Source organism: Triticum urartu, chromosome 2A (assembly GCF_056163025.1).
Source record: "Triticum urartu cultivar PI428250 chromosome 2A, HENAU_Tu73, whole genome shotgun sequence".
NCBI classification, from domain to species: domain Eukaryota; kingdom Viridiplantae; phylum Streptophyta; class Magnoliopsida; order Poales; family Poaceae; genus Triticum; species Triticum urartu.
In genome coordinates, this window is record NC_141874.1 from 43350622 (window position 1) to 43370061 (window position 19440).

The following is a 19440-nucleotide window of genomic DNA, read 5'->3' on the forward strand; positions in this document are numbered from 1 at the left end:
CGTCCCATGTTGGGGGACACCAAATATCTTTGTTGCTGATCCGAGTGGATTTTGTTGCTGCTGCGTGTGGAGTCGATCCAATCTACTCGACACAAGTTTTTGATCTTACGGTCTTGCATCTTTGCTCGACCGAAATTTCTTGTTGCTACTGCTAGTACCGTGAAAGATCGGGACGTCGAACGACTCGCCATCTAGTCGAGTCTACATCAAGTGGTATTCAGAGCTAATGTTGTTCACGGTACTGTGTTCATCAAGATGTCAACCTCGGTCAACAAGGGTGATGAGGTTGCTGCTGATTCTGAGATGATATTCCGCAAAATATACGAGTCCAGTGTATGCGGATGATATTCCGCAAAATATTCGGGATGGTTTTGACCACACATGCAACTACATCAAGCAATGCCATGATGCGCTCGGCAGAAGGATAGATGTCTTGATCACTCGGTTTGATGGTTTGGCGAACATCATCAATATGCCGGCGACGAATTTTGCCCCACCACAGACTGCTCCGACGGCTCCACTGCATTATGCACCACCTGCTCGCAATGGACATGCCGGCGTGCATGATCGCCGTTTGGCGGCACAACCTCATGCTGGAGATGATGGTCTCGATGACGGCGTTGACCAGGTGGGGTACGCGCCACGACCACGAACTATGAGTCTCGTCCTGAAACTTCTGTTCGTGGTGGAGTGCATGACCGGGTTGGTCAAGCTGTGCGTGTGCCTTTGGATGATGGAATTGGGCGCATAAAAATTTCGATCCCTTCGTTCTCCGGCAAGTGTGAACCAGAAGGCTATTTGGAGTGGGAGATGTGTGTTGATCAAATATTTGATGCCCATCATTATAGCGAGGAGAAGAAAGTTCAACTTGCTGGAATTGAGTTCACCGGTTATGCGCTAATTTGGTGGAATCAAATTTGTCGTTCAAGACATCGCCCGACGACTTGGCGAGGTATGAAAGAATTCATGAGGCGACGTTTTGTTCCTGAGCACTATAAAAGAGATATGTACAACAAGTTGCAGCGGCTCTCTCAGGGTAATATGAGTGTTGATGAATATTACAAGGAGATGGAATTGCTTATGATACGTATAGGGACAACGGAGGATCCGGAGGCGACTATGGCACGTTTCTTTAATGGTCTAAATATTGAGGTGCAGGATCGTGTTGAGATGGTGGTCTATTACAACATACAAGATCTTGTGCACCAAGCTGTGCGGGCGGAACAACAGATTATGCGACGCCAAGTCAGCACAGTTCCTAGTACCACTTTGAACACATGGCGACGCTCGCAACATAAGAGTGAGGATGTCGGTCCTAGCTCTAGGACAGCGACATATAATCGCCCTCAAGCTTCCGTGCAAAAGGATGCTTTAAAATCAGGATTGCCGAGAGTTGATTCTAGTGCGCAGTCAGCCACACGTACTAGTAATATAGAGTGTTTCAAGTGTGGAGGAAGGGGGCATATGAGACGTGAATGTCCTAATGAGAAAAGAGTGTTGCTCACAAGAGATGGCTATGCATCCGCTAGTGATGAAGAGGCAGTTTCTGACACTTCTAGTGCAAAATCTGAAGATGTTGAAAATGTGGTTGCGAGTTTTGAAGCTGCTGAATCATATCCGTCTTTGATGGTGCAGCGAGTGCAAGAGGATCGCATTGAGGACAAGGGTCAACGTTGGAATATTTTTCAAACTCAATGCCAAATCAACAACACCAATTGTAAGTTAATTATAGATGGAGGAAGCTACACCAATGCGGTCAGCAAGGGATTGGTGGAAGCTTTGGGGTGACCTGCATGGAAGCACCCACAACCACACTGCATCGAGTGGTTATATCAGTCCGGCAGACTGAAAATTACTCATAAGGTGCGTCTCAATTTTTCGGTTGGTGGCTATACCGACACAGTGATTTGTGATGTTTTACCGATGGATGCATGTCATTTGTTGCTGGGGAGACCTTGGCAATATGATCATCATGCCACACATGATGGAAGGTCCAACACTTATTGTTTTCGGAATGCCGGAAGACGATATGTGCTACAACCAATGTTTGCTAATGCTATTAAGGAGGATGATATTCTTTCAGTAAAGAAGGAGGTCTCTAAAACCACCACGCAGCTGAGGATGGCTTCGTTACAAGGAGGAGGGGATGATGTGGGCATCCATGTCATAGCTGAGAGTGTCAAAACAACTACATGCTCATCTGATCATGCGAACAAGAAGCAGATTATTTGTGTTGGAAAAATCCCTATTGAGCTTGTTACACCAGATGAAGTTAAGCCAACATTTAGAACTCCATGTGTTGTACACACGTTGTGGTAGGAAATATACGAGTCAAGTTTGATTCGGTTTGGTATAGGTGCAGTATACGTGAGTCAAGTCTTTGGTCTAGTACTAGTTACGTGGTTATCTTAGTCTCCTAGGTTATTAAGATGGCCGGATAATTAATTAGTTAAATTCCTTGGTTAGTTTGAATAGGAGATAGAGTCCGTATCTATCTTGGGTGCTTTAGTCGGTTTGGTCAGATTGGTGTCGCCTATATAACAGGCAGGCTTCGGCCGTGTATCCAGTTTTTTTGTTTTAGTGGTGAGATCAATAAAATTACAGAAAACGTCCCATGTTGGGGGACACCAAATATCTTTGTTGCTGATCCGAGTGGATTTTGTTGCTGCTGCGTGTGGAGTCGATCCAATCTACTCGACACAAGTTTCTGATCTTACGGTCTTGCATCTTTGCTCGACCGAAATTTCTTGTTGCTACTGCTAGTACCGTGAAAGATCGGGACGTCGAACGACTCGCCATCTAGTCGAGTCTACATCAAATGTCGTAACTACGGCAGTTACATGTATAAATGGCCACAACTACAACAGTTACAGGTAACAGTTGTAGGGAAATGTAGCATGCAATTTCAAAAAAATTCCTACGCTCACGCAAGATCTGTCTAGGAGATGCATAGCAACGAGAGGTGGAGAGTGTGTCCACGTACCCTCGTAGACCGAAAGCGGAAGCGTTTGATAACGCAGTTGATGTAGTCGAAGTTCTTCTGGATCTGACCGATCAAGCACCGAACGTACGGCACCTCCGAGTTCTGCACACTTCAGCTCGATGATGTCCCTCGTCCTCTTGATCCAGCAAAGGTGTCGAGGAAGAAGATGAGTTCCGTCAGCACGACGGTGTAGAGACGGTGATGGTGAAGTGATCCGCGTAGGGCTTCGCCTAAGCACTAGGAAGATATAACCAGAGGCGTAAACTATGGAGGGGCGCCGCACACGGCTAACAATTGTTGGTGTGTGATCTAGGCGCCCACTCCCCACGTATATATAGGTGGGAGGGGAGGGGAGCAACCTTGGGGCGCCCCAAGTAGGAGGAATCCTACTTGAGGGCCTAGTCCAATCCCCCCCCCCCTTCCATATTTCCGGAGAGGAAAAAGGGAAGAGGAAGGGGAGAAGGAAAGGGGGCCGAACCCCCTCTTTTTCCTTTCCCCACTCGGCCTCCTTCCTTTGGGGGGGCGTGCCACCCTTGTGGGCTGGTGTGCTCCCCTCCTATGGCCCATGTGGCCCATATCTTTCCCCTGGGGGGTTCCGGTAACCCCCTGGTAGACCGATAAATACCCGATACACTTCGAAACACTTCTGGTGTCCGAATACTATCATCATATATATCAATCTTTACCTATCGACCATTACGAGACTCCTCGTCATGTCCATGATCTCATCCGAGACTCTGAAAAAACATTCGGTCACCAAATCACATAACTCATATAATACTAAATCATCATCGAACGTTAAGCGTGCGGACCCTACGGGTTCGAGAACTAAGTAGACATGACCGAGACACCTCTCTGGTCAATAACCAATAGAGGAACCTGGATGCTCGTATTGGTTCCTACATATTCTACGAAGATCTTTATCGGTCGAACCATAATGACAACATACGTTATTCCCTTTGTCATCGGTATGTTACTTGCCCGAGATTCGATCGTCGGTATCTCCATACCTAGTTCAATCTCATTACCGGCAAGTCCCTTTACTCGTTCCATAATACATCATCCCACAACTAACTCATTGGTCACTTTTCTTACAAGGCTTCTTATGATGTGCATTACCGAGAGGGCCCAGAGATACATCTCCGATACTCGGAGTGACAAATCCTAATCTCGATCTATGCCAACCCAACAAACACCTTCGGAGATACCTGTAGAGCATCTTTATAATCACCCAGTTATGTTGTGACGTGTGATAGCACACAAGGTATTCCTCCGGTATCCGGGAGTTGCATAATCTCATAGTCAAAGGAATATGTATTTGACATGAATAAAGTAGTAGCAATAAAACTGAACGATCAATATGCTAAGCTAACAGATGGGTCTTATCCATCATATCATTCTTCTAATGTTGTGATCCGGTTCATCAAATGACAACATATGTCTATGGTTAGGAAACTTTAACCATGTTTGATTAACGAGCTAGTCTAGTAGAGGCTTACTAGGGACACATAGTTTTGTCTATGTATCCACACATGTATCAAGTTTCCAGTTAATACAATTCTAGCATGAATAATAAACATTTATCATGATATAAGGAGATATAAAATACCAACTTTATTATTGCCTCTAGGGCATATTTCCTTTAGTCTCCCACTTGTACTAGAGTCAATAATCTAGATTACATTGTAATGATTCTAACACCCATGGAGTCTTGGTGTTGATCATGTTTTGCTCGTGGAAGAGGCTTAGTCAACGGGTTTGCCCCATTCAGATCCGTATGTATTGTGCAAATCTCTATGTCTCCCTCCTTGACTTGATCATGGATGGAGTTGAAGCGTCTCTTGATGTGTTTGGTTCTTTTGTGAAATCAGGATTCCTTCGCCAAGGCAATTGCTCCAGTATTGTCACAAAAGATTTTTATTGGACCCGATGCACTAGGTATTACAACTAGTGGGCCAGGGTGCCCACCACCCACCAGGGCGCGCCTAGAGGGGATGACACGCCCTGGTGTCTTGTGGCCACCTAGCAGCCCCCTATAACGCCCCGAGACTGTTGCGCCAGGTGTCTTCCAGTTATTCATTGTTGTTGCCTTGTCATTTTTTTGCGTGTCATGCATTTCTTATCATGTCATCATGTGCATCGCATTTGCATACGTGTTCGTCTCATGCATCCGAGCTTTTTCCCCGTTGTCCGTTTTGCAATCCGACACTCCTATGTCCTCCGGCACCCCCTTTTGCCTCTTTTCATGTGCGGGTGTTGAACGTTCTCGGATTGGACCGAGATTTGCCAAGCGGCCTTGGTACAATCGGTAGACCGCCTGTCAAGTTTCGTGCCATTTGGGGTCTGTTTGATACTCCAACGGTTAATCGGGGAACCGTAAAGGCCTCGTGTGTGTTGCAACCCAACACCCCTCCAAAGTGGCCCAAAACCCATCTAAACCCCCTCCATCCTCTCGGTCGTTCGATCACGATCGCGTGGCCGAAAACCACTCCTTATTTGGACTCTCCTAGCTCCCTCTACCTATATATATGTGTGCCTCCCCGAAAATTCGCACAGTCTAACCCTAGCATTTTTCCCTCTCCGCCGCCGGACACATCTCCCTCCTCCATCGGCATGTCCGCCGCCGCCTTCGTCCAATCCGGAGCCACCACGTGTCCACCCGCGCCCCACTTCGCCGCCGGGCCCGTGGAGCCCATCTCCAGCCCGCTCCGGGCCGCGCCGGGCCCAATCCGCCCGAGCCGCCAGGATCCCACGCCGTCCTCGCCGGACTTTGCGCGCGCCGCCCGCCGGCAGCCGCTTCCCTCCGACGCCGTGCCACCCGCGCCGGCCACCGCGACCTTCACCGGCCGCCGCCTCCTCGTCGTGCTGCCCGCCGCCCTTGCCCTCGTCCGCCGCCGCCGCATCGCCACGAGCCATCGCCCGCGCTGCCGCCGCCATGCGCCGCCTCGCCGCCGTCGAGTTTCGCCGGCCGCCGCCCTCCACCGCCCGGGCCGGAGCTCTCCTCGCCGGCCTTCGGCTCCCGGTCGCGCTCCGGCCATGGATCCGACCGATATCCCTCCTCCGGTGCCCCCCTCCCCCCGTCCTCTCCGGCCGCCTCCTCGCGTCGTCCGGCCTCCTCCACGTCAACTCCGGCGAGTTTCTCCGGCGTGCCTCAAAAACCATGCCGAGCAAACCCTAGATCTGGAGGTTGATATTTTGCCTAAGTCTTTTTCTGCATCATTTTCAAGCCATGTTCAACATGTCATAACTTCATCATCGTAGCTCCGTTTCATGCGCATGATATATCAAATTGTTCGTCTGGATGTGCTCTACATTTTGTTACATTGTGCCATGCTTGTTTGAGTCCATCTTGATGCCCAAATGACTGTTGCAAGAGTGCTATGAAATGTTAGGTGTTGATTCTTATCAGTTTATGAGCATTTGTCATTTTTGCCATGATTATTGTGTGCTGCATATGAGCATGAGCTCTACATGTGTTTTGTTATATGCCATGCCATCTTTACAGGAGTGTATGCATGTATTTTTGTGATCAATTTGGTGACTAGCACAAGCATGCAAAGTAGCTCTCGTGATGTTGCTGATTTCAGGGACTTAAAATTTCACTAAGTCATTTCCCTGCTGTTATTTTTATGACATGTATTCATGTTTTTATAGAGTGATCCATGCCTCTTTTGAGCATGTTCAGTAAGGATGATTTTGAGATATTGTTATTCTCTATCCATCCATGCCCTTGTTTTCTTTTATGGAGTGCCCTAGCATGACTCAATCTTGCTCTACTTTTGCTATAAAATGTTCCTGGCAGATTGTTTACTTGTTAATCAATTTTGCCAAGGTTGTTGTAGTTGATCCATGCATGCTATGAGATTGTTCTTGCCATGTTTAGCTTCTTGCTTGTTGTATGCTTAGTTTGTCATGCATGCCTTGTGTTCAGTGCATCGAGCTCGCAAACATGCCTTCGTAACTCTGCTCTTGCCATGTCTAGTTTTCTGCTAATTCTGAATCTGTTAACGAAACTTGCTATATTTACATGGGTGCCATCATATCTTTTGATCCTTTTTGGCTTATGGTCAGTAAGGGACTTTTGTTATATGCTTTGAGTAGATTCATGCCATGCCTTGTATTGCTATGATATGATCATGTAGCATGTTGTTATCTTGCTCTAAACATTGCTTCCTGATGTTAATTCCTGACATGTTAGTATTTTTTACCAAGTCTGAGATGCTGTTATCTTTTGCTCTTTTGCCATGCTTGTTTGAACCTGCTGTTGTGTGATTTAGCTGTAGCTCAGTGTTCATATTTTGTCAAGCATCTTGAGTAGATCACTACCATGTGCTTTGTTGTTATGTTAGAGTGCAGTAGCTTATTTTCTTGATGCATTTTAGATGGCATCGTGTTGTTAATCGCAGAATTGTGCCATTATTGTTTTGCTTGCCATTTGCAAACCGTGCATCCGATTCCGGTGATCTTTATATCGATTTCGACCGAAATCAACTCATCTTTCCAGTGGCGCACTTGGTTTGCCAAGTTGAGGCCTGGTTCAATCTTTTCCTTCCGGAGCACGCATATGCATTGCATATTGCATCCCGCATATCATGTCATGTTTTGCATCATGTTGCTTGCGCATTGCACCGTGGTTGATTGTGGTTTCTTTTGTTTGTGCTCTTGCTTTGGGTAGAGCCGGGAGACAAGTTCGTATCGAGGAACCCGTTGAGTATGCTTACGAGGATCAAGCTTTCGCCTACTCGGAGAACTTTGCAGGCAAGATGACCATACCATCAAAATCACTTCTATCTTTGCTTGCTAGTTGCTCGCTATTTTGCTATGCCGCAATACCTACCACTTGTTATATCATGCCTCCCATATTGCCATGTCAAGCCTCTAACCCACCTTTCCTAGCAAACCGTTGTTTGGCTATGTTACCGCTTTGCTCAGCCCCTCTTATAGCATTGCTAGTTGCAGGTGAAGATGAAGTTTGTTCCATGTTGGAACATGGATTTGTTGGGATATCATTATTATATCTTGTTTACCTTAATGCACCTATATACTTGGTAAAGGGTGGAAGGCTCGGCCTTATGCCTGGTGTTTTGTTCCACTCTTGCAACCCTAGTTTCCGTCATACCGGTGTTATGTTCCTTGATTTTGTGTTCCTTACGCGGTTGGGTTATAATGGGAACCCCTTGACAGTTCTCCTTGAATAAAACTCCTCCAGCAAGGCCCAACCTTGGTTTTACCATTTGCACTAACAACATATCACCTTCCCTTGGGTTCTGCAGACTCAAGGGTCATCTTTATTTACCCCCCGGGCCAGTGCTTGTCTAAGTGTTGGTCCGAACTAGAGCCCCTTGCAGCGCCACCTCGGGGAAACTTGAGGGCTGCTTTTAGTTGTACGGGTTGCTCATCCGGTGTTGCCCTGAGAACGAGATATGTGCAGCTCCTATCAGGATGTCGACGCATCGGGCGGCTTTGCTGGTCTTGTTTTACCATTGTCGAGATGTCTTGTAACCGGGATTCCGAGTCTGATCGGGTCTTCCTGGGAGAAGGAATATCCTTCGTTGACCGTGAGAGCTTGTGATGGGCTAAGTTGGGACACCCCTGAAGGGTTTTGAACTTTCAAAAGCCGTACCCGCGGTTATGGGCAGATGGGAATTTGTTAATGTCCGGTTGTAGAGAACTTGACACTTAACTTAATTAAAATGAATCAACAGCGTGTGTAGCCGTGATGGTCTCTTTTCGGCGGAGTCCGGGAAGTGAACACGGTCTCGTGTTATGCTTGAATGTAAGTAGTTTCAGGATCACTTCTTGATCATGATAGTTTATCGACCATGCTTTGCTTCTCTTCTCGCTCTCGTTTGCGTAAGTTAGCCAACATATATGCTAGTGCTTGCTGCAGCTCCACCTCACTACCTTTTCCTACCCATAAACTTAAATAGTCTTGATCGCGAGGGTGTGAGATTGCTGAGTCCCCGTGACTCATAGATTACTTCAAACAGTTACAGGTGCCGATGATAACCGTGCAGGTGACGCAACCGAGCTCAAGGAGGAGCTCGATGAAGATCGTGTTCGTTGTGTTGTTTCGTTTCCAGTTGATCAGTAGTGGAGCCCAGTCGGGGCGATCGGGGTTCTGTTGCATTAGGGGTTGTCTTTCTTTATTTGGTTCCGTAGTCGGACCTTGATTGTATTCTGGATGATGTAATGTTTTATTCATGTATTGTGTGAAGTGGCGATTGTAAGCCAACTCTTTATCCCTTTCATTTCAGTACATGGGATGTGTAAAGATTACCCCTCTTGCGATATGCCTACAATGCGGTTATGCCTCTAAGTCGTGCTCCGACACGTGGGAGATATAGCCGCATCGTGGGTGTTACACCCCCTCTGGTAGTTCTTTTCTTCGATATTTTTTCTTTATTCCAAAATAATTCTCCGTAAAATTTCAGTTTGTTTGGAGATGTGCAGAATAGGTATCTCTGATATAGCTTTTTCAGGTCCAGAATTCCAGCTGCCGGCATTCTTCCTCTTTGTGTAAACCTTCCACATTATGAGAGAAAAGGCATTAGAATTACTCCATAAAGTGTTATAAAGCATAAAAACACTATAAATGTATGATTTTGTCATGCAAAATCGAAATGAATGTCACAGAAATACCCCAAAACGTCATATAAGATCACCATTGACCATCAAAATATAAGGCCACCTCATTCATTATGAAGAAATTCTTTGCCATGAGAGTAAACCAGGCCAACACTAAAATTCATGAAGTAAAGTCATCCATAGTCTTATGTTTCATTACATGAAAGAAAGTGATGGTATGACTCCATCGTGTATTAGATGTGGCCTTTCCTACGACAATGGTATCATCATTTTTTCTAATTTAGTAAAAGGTCTTACATATTGGTTTCACAATCCAAAAAGACTCCTTCGCCCGCGCGTTGGGACGGGCGAAGCGCTCCATAGAAGCAGTCAGGTTCCGACATTGCGCTATGTTCCTTTTCAAACTTTTGTGTGTTGTTTACCTGAGAATGGTGGCCCCACATAGTATAGCAGCCCCACCTATTACACGCATTCCCTAACCCTTTGTGACAGCTAAATTGATCGCGTGGGCGTGTGCGCGTGAATTAGCCTCCCCCTCACAGCCATCCACCCCAAAAAATAATACAAATTAGTATAATTTTAGCCATGTTAGAGACATGTGTGTACCTCCACAATGTAATGGGCTATTGTTGTTTACAACTAATTGGTTCCTAATTTTATGACTAGATATGGATTTTGTCATGAAACATACAGGGTTTGTGCCTCCTAGGTAGGTTTATGACAAAATGATAGTTTTGTCATGGAAGGACCGATGTTTATGACACAAACACAAAACATCACAGATAATTCATCGTAGAAGACCAAAATTTAGTAGTACAAGATATCTTGGGACTCGTCAACTGGATATGTAATTTGCACATATTTGTGTCCTCTACACATTCTATGGTTTACTGGAATTTCTGCAATAATGCAAAAAAAATAGTATCTAATTGCGGTGCAAAATGGTTAGAAAAAGTGCCATGTCTTTGATGAATCGATGTTGGAATATGGCTCACAAGACAAGTGCACTATGGTAGGTTTGTCCTTGTCTTGTTTTGACACCTTTTTTCTCCTTTTTTCTAGTTTTTAATTTGGATTTTGGCTTTTTATCATCTGGTTCTCGTCAATTTCCAACTGTTTTGCCACAAGTTTTCAAGGGGTTCTTAGCCATCTTTTTATGTGTTTCTCCACAATATTTTTTGAAGTACTTTGGTATTCCATAACAATTTTCACACTAGATAATACACAACATATAACTGAGGAAAAATGCATGAGAAGAAAACAATGCAAGACATAGGCATCTCCAGCTGCAAACAAAGTAACATTTCCATCAATTGATGGCAAGACAACAATCCGCGGATTGCATATAATATATGTGTGTATGTATAGCCGGTGCTATAATTCTCATATGCATCCTCCTCGACCTACGTTGGTAGGTGCTTACATACATATACTCATATATTCACATATGAGTAGTACGAGAAGTAAAACCGAGAAAGCAGCGCTGCCGACAAATGTGAACTAACATGGCATGTATATGCGTTACTTCAACTTGCACTTTAGGCCTTGCCAGATTCCTCGCAGCCTGGTGGCCTGAAGGCAATGAAGCTGACGCACTGCACCTGGCGCATGTTGTCGAAGCCGATGACGCGGACATAGGCGTCAGGGTACTCCTTCTTGACCTCCTCCACCTCGTTGAGCACCTGCGTTGCGTCGGTGCACCCGAACATAGGCAGCTTCCACATTGTCCAGTATCGACCGTCGTAGTAGCCGGGGGAGCTGTTGTGCTCACGGAAGACGAAGCCAACCTTGCTGAACTCGAGGCAGGGCACCCACTTGGAGCGGATCAGGTAGTCGACCTGCTTTAGGAGGGCCTCAGTGGAGAGGGGTGGCAAGTAAGACAGGGTCTCGAACTTCTTGATGCCCTCAATCGGCCACACCTGAATAGATGGAGTCGACACAATTGATCAACACTTGGTGCTTAAAGAAAGACCTGGCTATAAGGCAAAAATCACTCCTTATGGTCTGCCCATACATTGTGGGGGGCTCCACAAGCAAGAAGGTCAAGGGCAGCAGCTCTTGCTTATGGGTAGTGTACGGGCATTAAAAATGATATTATCTAATACACGTTCTGATAAAATCGATTTCCGTTCACAAAGTTTATGAGTTAAATATTCCTACACATGTGAACCTGCTTACGGACTACATACATTGTGATGCACTATCTTAGTTTACTTTGGCCTGGTATGTGGGTTACACATCCTAATTAAGGATAGCTTTGGAAAATACCTGATGAATTAATCAACTGTGCCGACAAAAATATTCATATGACCTTAGTGTTCGTCCTACCTCGCAAAGATAATACTCTGTCTCATACAAAATAAGTGTTGCAGTTTTGAACTAAGATTAACGAGGAAGTAATTAGTTTCCATACCTGCATGCATCTGATCCTTCCGCCGTTGCTGACGCTGCTGAGGCCGGCGCTGCCGGAGCGGCGGCTGACGGGTAGGCCGGCGGTCGATTTGAGCCCCTGGAAGGGCGCGACGGTGGTGGCGGAGGAAGCCATCACGGCTGGGGCCATGGCGGAGTACGTGAATTGCTAGGTGGGGAGGCGATAGCAAGCTTGGCTACACCCCTCATACCGCTCCAGTATATATATCACCGTATGCGCAGCGCCGCTCCTTTCCAACAAGATTTCCAAGGGGCGGTCGTCCTTTGCCTGTTGCAAGGCGCCTTATCCCTCTGGATAAGCGGAGGAGGGGTGGCCCTCCGATGCATTGCGTGTGACTGCTGCATGGGGAAACGAAATCTACATCACTCCGATTGCTACTAATAAGCAATACAATAATTGTTCGATCGTTAGATTAGCGCCTGCGCCCCTCTCTCCTCGTCTACCGTAGCTTTCATCTAAGGCTCCCACTAATTTTGATTTATTTTGTTTCCGGAAAGTTACTGCTCCCAGAAATTACTCCTCCAAGATTTGTGTCGAGGTAATTGTACCGGTGGCGCTTGAACTTGCCATCGATGTTCACTTTAATGCTCGAATTTAAAAAATACGCTAAACTGGTTATATAGACATGGCACTCTTGTTCAAATATGGTTCAAACCATGTTTGGATATGTATGTGTTGCTGACTAGGCATGCCAGCATGGCGTGGCGCCCACTTGTAGTGTCGGGACAGTCTCACTTGCAAAGTATGCACTCCATGGCAATCGGGTCCCACATGTCAAGGCACAATAGCAAAAAAAACTAGCCGTGGTTGTCAAGGCTCCCGCTAATTTTGATTTATTTTATTTCTAAAAGGTTACTGCTCCTAAAAATTACTCCTCGAAGATTTGTGTTTGTGTCTCTCTCCATGTGGTGGGGGCGGTGGGGAGGATAACGTTGTGCCCGTCCGTGTTAGAAACGGTGGCAACTAGCAAGGGGGAAGGGATGCGGAGCGGAGCGACAAATGAATGATGGAGATGCACCCCGGGCCAGTATAAGTAGAAGGTTGGTTGCACGGATCACCGCACACTATCTGATGAGGTCTACCCATCCACGTGGTGCCTAATACATGGATACACGGGTGGCAAAACACCGACCAACACATAATGGCCGCGCTCTGATAGTATAGGGGATCATAACAGTCCTCTATCTGATGAGGTCACCTACTAAAGGGTAGGCTCATCAACACCGAACAAGCTACAATCCATGGGAATCCTAATGCAAGATGCTCACCTGCCAAACACAACCGACATGACAAACCACTCGGACGATACCAAGTCACTCGAACTTGTCAAGTACACCATGTCATTCGGATGGAGTACAGCATTGTTCGAATACATGAAACACTCAGAGGCACGAAGTGGAACATGCGGAGAAGGCACCTGGGGCATCGTGGACTTTAATAGAACTAGTGTTACTAACTTTATTGCATCAATTACCTCTTGTACCAGATCTAATAATTAGACACTTTAAACCATTGTAATGGCAAAGGTCAGGGGCAAGGGACATGGCACACTCTATATAAGCCCTACCTCTGTAACAGAGGATCCGCATCCTTTGTAATCATCATCAGACATAGAGAAAGCAAAGCTCCTAGCTCGAGGCGTATGGCCATTACCTCTTACAAGAGGGGCCTAAACTCATAAAACCTCCTGTGTCACACTTGCTCCTAGCTAGATTAAGCTTTATCCCTACCCCTCTCTCTTATTTTCAAAATCATCCCCACGACACCATCCTCATTGGGAAGTATTGTACCCTAATTTGTATTTGACACGATGGGAGTGAGAGAATTTTTATAAAGCAGTTGAGCCATCACTCCCAACCACACATGTAAAATTTGATAGGTAAAACTCATTAGTGGCGATGACAATTGAGTAGTTTGAGTTTTGTAGGTTGCAAGAATCATAAATGAGAGCATCAATTACCTGGTAGTTTCCAAGTAACGAGCAGTAAAAGGGAACTAAAATTGTAGGCCTGCAAATGGATATTAGAACGTTGCATGTATGATATCATTCATAACACGGTGCATCTAAATGAGCATACAATCCCAAGTTCATGTTCTCTTAGGCCCCGTTCGGAAGCTCGCTGGCTTCCGAAACGAGCCAACTTCTCGTGAAGCTGGCGCTAGCTGGATTCTCGTGGAGCCAGCGAGCGTTCGGTGCAGCAGTGGGGAGCAGCTGCGTATGCATGGGCTGGCAGCCTAGTAAGGTAAGATCAAGCCCATTCAGGTGGACAGGTGTAAAGCCCATTTCAGTAGTGAAAGCCGGCTGGGCTCACATGTGCGCTGCAGGCCAGATTAGAAGTAGGTTCTTTTTTTTTGTCTGTACAGATTCCTTCGATTTTGGCTGTACAGAGAGATATTTCGATGTACAGAGAGCAGTTTTGGCTGTACAGAGAGCAGTTTTGGTTGTACAGAGAGCAGTTTTAGCTAGCACAAATGCAAAAAAATGTACTGAACATGTAGAGTTTTGAATTCCCTCAAGTTAAGATGAAGAACCACAAGGTTTGACATATGCAGTACCACAAAAGCTGCATCAAATTTGCATATGTTTGCAAATCAAACAGGGAACAAATAGTATGGACCACAAGCATGACTTCACCAACCAAGAGCAACGGCCGTGGCTAGTTCATTCCTAAACCTATCCATGTCAGGAGCACTTGCCTCTGAAGTTGAAGCATCCGATGCACTCGGAGGAATAACATACTTCTTATATCTATCCGGAATTGTTGGCACATAATCCGGATCTCTTTCACATCGAATAAAGTGGAGATCGTCTTTGTCATGGAGGCGAACATAGTTGTGCAATGTCATAGTAGCTGCAACAATCTTCATCTGTGTTTGGAACGAGTAGTTTGGCATCTTGAGGAGAATTTGCCATTTCATTTTTCCACACTCCAAAGGTTCTCTCTATGCAATTGCGTTTGGAAGAGTGAATCTTGTTGAACTTCTCCTTAGGAGTATTTGGAGGTGAACCTCTTTGGAAGTCAGGGACATGATACCGTTCTCCTTTGTATGGTGCTAGATATCCATCTCTATTAGGATACCCGGCATCTACAAGGTAATACTTGCCTAAATTGACAACACACATACATGTTAGTTGGAGGATAGAGAACATCATGTGTAAACTTGTAATGAAAAGAAATGCTCACCCTTTGGAGGATGGGGGAAGGTGGGCCTGTCCTTCTCAATTTCATGGTATAATACATTTGTATCATGCATAGAACCAGGTTGCCCAATTGAAGCATAAGTGAAGTGCATATCGAAGTCACATACCGCCATCACATTCTGAGTTGTCATGCCCGTCCTCCCAATGTACCTAACTTTTGGTGGCCCATCGGGAATAGAAGCTCTTATATGAGTCCCATCAATTGCACCAATGCAATCTTTGAGATGAGGATAAGCCCTCCTATCCTTTTTAATTAGATCATGCACAATGTGGAAGTTTGGGTCTTGTGGCTTAAGGTAGTGAGATGCCATGTTCACTACACATTGTAGAACCTCATGGAATTTACGATGGATAGTATCCGCTGAATGTTTGAAGCGATTTTGAGTTCTTCTATTTGATTCACAACCTCCCAATGTCCACAAGAACATAGCAAGAGACTCATAAGTGCTAACAAAGGTTGTTTCTTTTAGACCATAGTTACGTACCAACAAGTCATGAAGATCAAAGAACACACTTGCCGTCATTCTCAACATTGTGTAGGTCTCTCCCGGTGTGGCAATAGTCTCTTGAAGCCATCCAAATCCACTCAAAATAGATTTCCAAGGTTCAGCCTTCATCACCCAACTTTCACAATACTTGCCAAATATGACTGCTACACCTGAACAAAGCATGTTCATATTATGTTGTTGATGCATAACCAAATTCCTCATTGTTTCATAACTATTGTCATCCTCACTATCACTATCCGATGACATCTGCCATATCAAACAATAGTTAGCATCAAGCAAAACAATATGTTCACCAACATAAGAATAAATATGTTCACCGACAAGATAATAATAGGTTCACCAACATAAGCATAAATATTGTTCCGAGCACAAGATAATAATAGGTTCGCCAACATAGGCATAAATATTGTACCGATAGCACAAGATAATAATAGGTTCGCCAACATAGGCATAAATATTGTACCGATAGCACAAGATAATAATAGGTTCACCAACATACGCATAAATATTGTTCCCATAGCTAAGATAAGATAGAACAAACTAGTTCCCATACTTGAGGTCAAACCTCCTACGCAACCAACCCTTTCGAGAGTCGGATGTCATGTGCAAGAACATCTCTCTTTGCTCTCTCTTCAGAAAGAGCTCAGTAGCAATGAAATGCTCATCAGTGCCGTCTGTTGCACCACAAGCACGAACTAAATCCATGGTAGAGGCAACAGAAATGGTCTCATCTTTCTGTAGAAAAGACTGAAACGATGTGTGTGAAGCTTGGGCAATAGAACTAATCTTTCTAATCTCCTCTTGCATCACTTGTGAAGTCTTCGATTTCTTGTTCTTCTCTGGAATTGTGACCCAAGCCTCACTTTAGATGAACTAGCTACTGTCGGAGAAGGTTGCTCTTCACTATCATCCTCCAAATCAAGATCGGTGATTTCGTCAACATTCAAGGCTGTTTTCAATGCCGAACTAGAGGGGGGAGGCAGACCAGATGCGGGGTTCCAATGGTCAGTGCCATCAACACTGATATCCTCAAACAAGATGCGCAAGCCTTCTTCGTTACGGAGTCCATGCTTCTTGAACTTGCCACAACCTGGAAGGTCCTATTGTATGAAAGAGAGACATTAGTACATAAAGCATGACAAGTTCAGATTTTATTTTCTGAGAAACATAAGCATGCGAACTTACAACTTTCGCCTTTTTCCACCACTCATTATCTTGTTTAACAGTGTTTTTCTCAAAGTCCCAACCCCCTCCAGTCTCGCGCAACTTGAGCTTCTTGAATGTGTTGTACTCACGCTTTAACTTGGTCCATTTGTTCCTCACTTGCTTTGGTGTGTACTCAAGCCCAGTTCTTATCAAGAACTCCTTTCCCACCTCATCATATGCACTGGGTGTCAAATGAGTGTTTGGCATGTTTCCAGCCTTCACTTGTTTCACAAACAACTCCACGATAATCCGAGTATTCTCATCGGTCCATTCGGCAGACCCAGTTGACGACATTTCTATACAAAAATGATGTTACTTTACGGATACACATTTCCTCGAAAATATATGCCAAACAATCAGTGCCATCTCACAAATAGATACCAAAATCAGTAGCATCATGAACATGTAGCAACAATCAGTGTCCATTAGTATAAATCATGTGTCCAATTTTCTGGGAAACAATCACTACCATCTCACAAACAATCAGTAGCAGCACGAATATGTAGCAAACAATCATCATCCATCAGTATATAATCATGTCCCCAAATATATGGAAAATAAACTGTACCAGCATGAACATGTACTACCAACATAAGGAAATTATTGATTTTATCTGAAATCAATTCATATCACTACAGACTGCACTACACATATATACGCAAAAAGTCCACACATCAGGTTCATATCACAGGAAATTGGGGCTGTCCACACACAGCGCATGAACTAGGCTGAATCAGAGTACTACAAGAGGGGGGAGGTGGCTGCTCACCTTGACCTGGGGGAATGGCTTCTGTACCGTGGATCTTGCGGCCAGGCCCGTCGGGACCTCTACTTCGTGCGGCTGCCGGCGGCGACCAACGGAGGGAGTGGCGGCAGATGGGGAGACAACACCACGGGGACTTTGGGCGGCTGCTGCGAGCGTCGATGGACGGAGACTTGCGGGGCGGGCTGTAGATCCGAGGAGCGGCGGCGGACGGCGGCGCGGCGGCCGACCGGCGACGGGGCGGCGGCTAGGGTTGCGACAGCAGAGGAGGTCGCCCCGTTCGTTTCTGTACGAGCAGAGTACGAGCTGGGGTGCGAGAGCAGAGGAGACGTCGAGGAAAACGATTCGAGTAGTTTACTTCGGGGTGGCATTGCTACCGTAATTTTGAGCAACTCCCACTTCTGATATTTGCGAAGCTGGGCCTGGGCAGCTTCTCGTCTCCGTGATTTTTGCACTGCCGAATCCTCGTCTCCGCGGAGCCAGATTCTCGAAGTGGACTCGTTCGGTGCGGCTTCTCGGAGCGATTTTCGGAAGCCAGCTCGTGGACTGCTTCCGAACGGGCCCTTACTATGCACGTTTCATATAGAGCTGAATGCTCTTATTCTTAAGAAGTTATTCAACATATATTGTCCTACCCCCGCCCCCCAAGTCATCGGGGTCCACTGGAAAATAATGACAATTAAGATGTCCTTTTTTAGGCAATTAGAATGATGCATTTAGGACAGAAAATTGCACCTAATCCCTATCTCTCGCGCGTTTAACGTTTCTAGCCATTCATTTTGTTGATCTGGGTGTTTCTGGTCGTCAGATCTGCGTGTCTCGTTGTTCAAACTATTTAGTCGTTCACAACTTCTTGGTGTAGATGCACTCCACGAGCAGATGGTTGGTCGTCTCCAGCGCGGTGAAGCAGAGTGGATAGGTCGGGTTGTGCGGTATGCCTCGGATAGCCAGGTTGTCTGCCATGAGACATCGTCCACAAACAGCCAGCCAGAGGAACGCCTTGGCTTGCGACGCCGCACCGGCAGACCAGATGGGTGCCTTGTCGTCCGAATGCAACACCCCTTCGAATTGCCATGTGTATTCCTGTTTGGCGCTGTAACTGCCATCCGCCGTCCAACACAAAGTCACCGAGTCCATCGCCTCGTCGTTGAAGTTTATGCCTGCGGCCATCTCTGACAAGCAACATAACTGCCTCAGCACCAGAGTTGATGGATTGGGTTTCAGAAGGTGCATCCATCAATCCCTTGTGATGGCCTCCTGTAGAGAGAGGCGGCGGCACGGCGCGGCGCGGCGCTTGGTGCAATGGTGTAGGAGCTTCGGCCATGGGGCCCTCCACCCATTGTGAGTCCCAGAAGGGTACGGTGACATATTTTGACATCCAAATACAACTTACTGCAAGTCCGAGCATGGCTGTTACGATATGGTACTGCTAATATAATATAATCCCTTTTTAGCCGGATTTCCCTATCTTTCAAATGGGGCTATCCAATCTATTTCAAACGTGTGGATGCTCAACTTGCAATAGGAGGATGCTATCTTTGTCTACGAGAGTTACCTTACCAAGATACTTGTTGCTATTTCATTTACCTTGTTTTACTACGACTCTAGTGTCTCGTGCGTGTTGGAAGTGTATAAACATTGATACTTGATCAGTGCGTGTATAACGCATCATTACGTCAGAACATGTTTATGTACACATCGTGTTTCGCGTTTTGCATAGACCAGCATTTTTTTTTGTTGAGCACATATTTCTCTATG

The 19440-nt window shown here is 45.8% G+C and overlaps 1 protein-coding gene and 3 pseudogenes across 3 annotated transcripts; 1 reads left to right on the forward strand and 3 right to left on the reverse strand.

The window, feature by feature from the left end:
• The first annotated feature begins 1170 nt into the window (after nt 1-1170).
• LOC147983469 (uncharacterized) lies at nt 1171-2319 on the forward strand (annotated as a pseudogene).
• An 8533-nt stretch (nt 2320-10852) lies between these two features.
• Nucleotides 10853-12208, reverse strand: LOC125535364 (ribulose bisphosphate carboxylase small subunit, chloroplastic 2). The gene is made up of 2 exons (XM_048698418.2): nt 11985-12208; nt 10853-11490 (listed from the first exon to the last, which is right to left on the reverse strand). Exons 1-2 carry the CDS (start codon nt 12129-12131, stop codon nt 11110-11112), a joined length of 528 nt encoding a protein of 175 aa, XP_048554375.1. The 5' UTR covers nt 12132-12208; the 3' UTR covers nt 10853-11109.
• A 2265-nt stretch (nt 12209-14473) lies between these two features.
• Nucleotides 14474-15965, reverse strand: LOC125522237 (uncharacterized; annotated as a pseudogene). The gene is made up of 2 exons (XR_015615670.1): nt 15188-15965; nt 14474-15107 (listed from the first exon to the last, which is right to left on the reverse strand). The product of XR_015615670.1 is annotated as an uncharacterized LOC125522237 (transcript).
• Nucleotides 15966-16044: 79 nt separating this feature from the next.
• LOC125522238 (uncharacterized) lies at nt 16045-18045 on the reverse strand (annotated as a pseudogene). The gene is made up of 3 exons (XR_015615671.1): nt 17689-18045; nt 16899-17215; nt 16045-16813 (listed from the first exon to the last, which is right to left on the reverse strand). The product of XR_015615671.1 is annotated as an uncharacterized LOC125522238 (transcript).
• Nucleotides 18046-19440: the final 1395 nt, after the last annotated feature.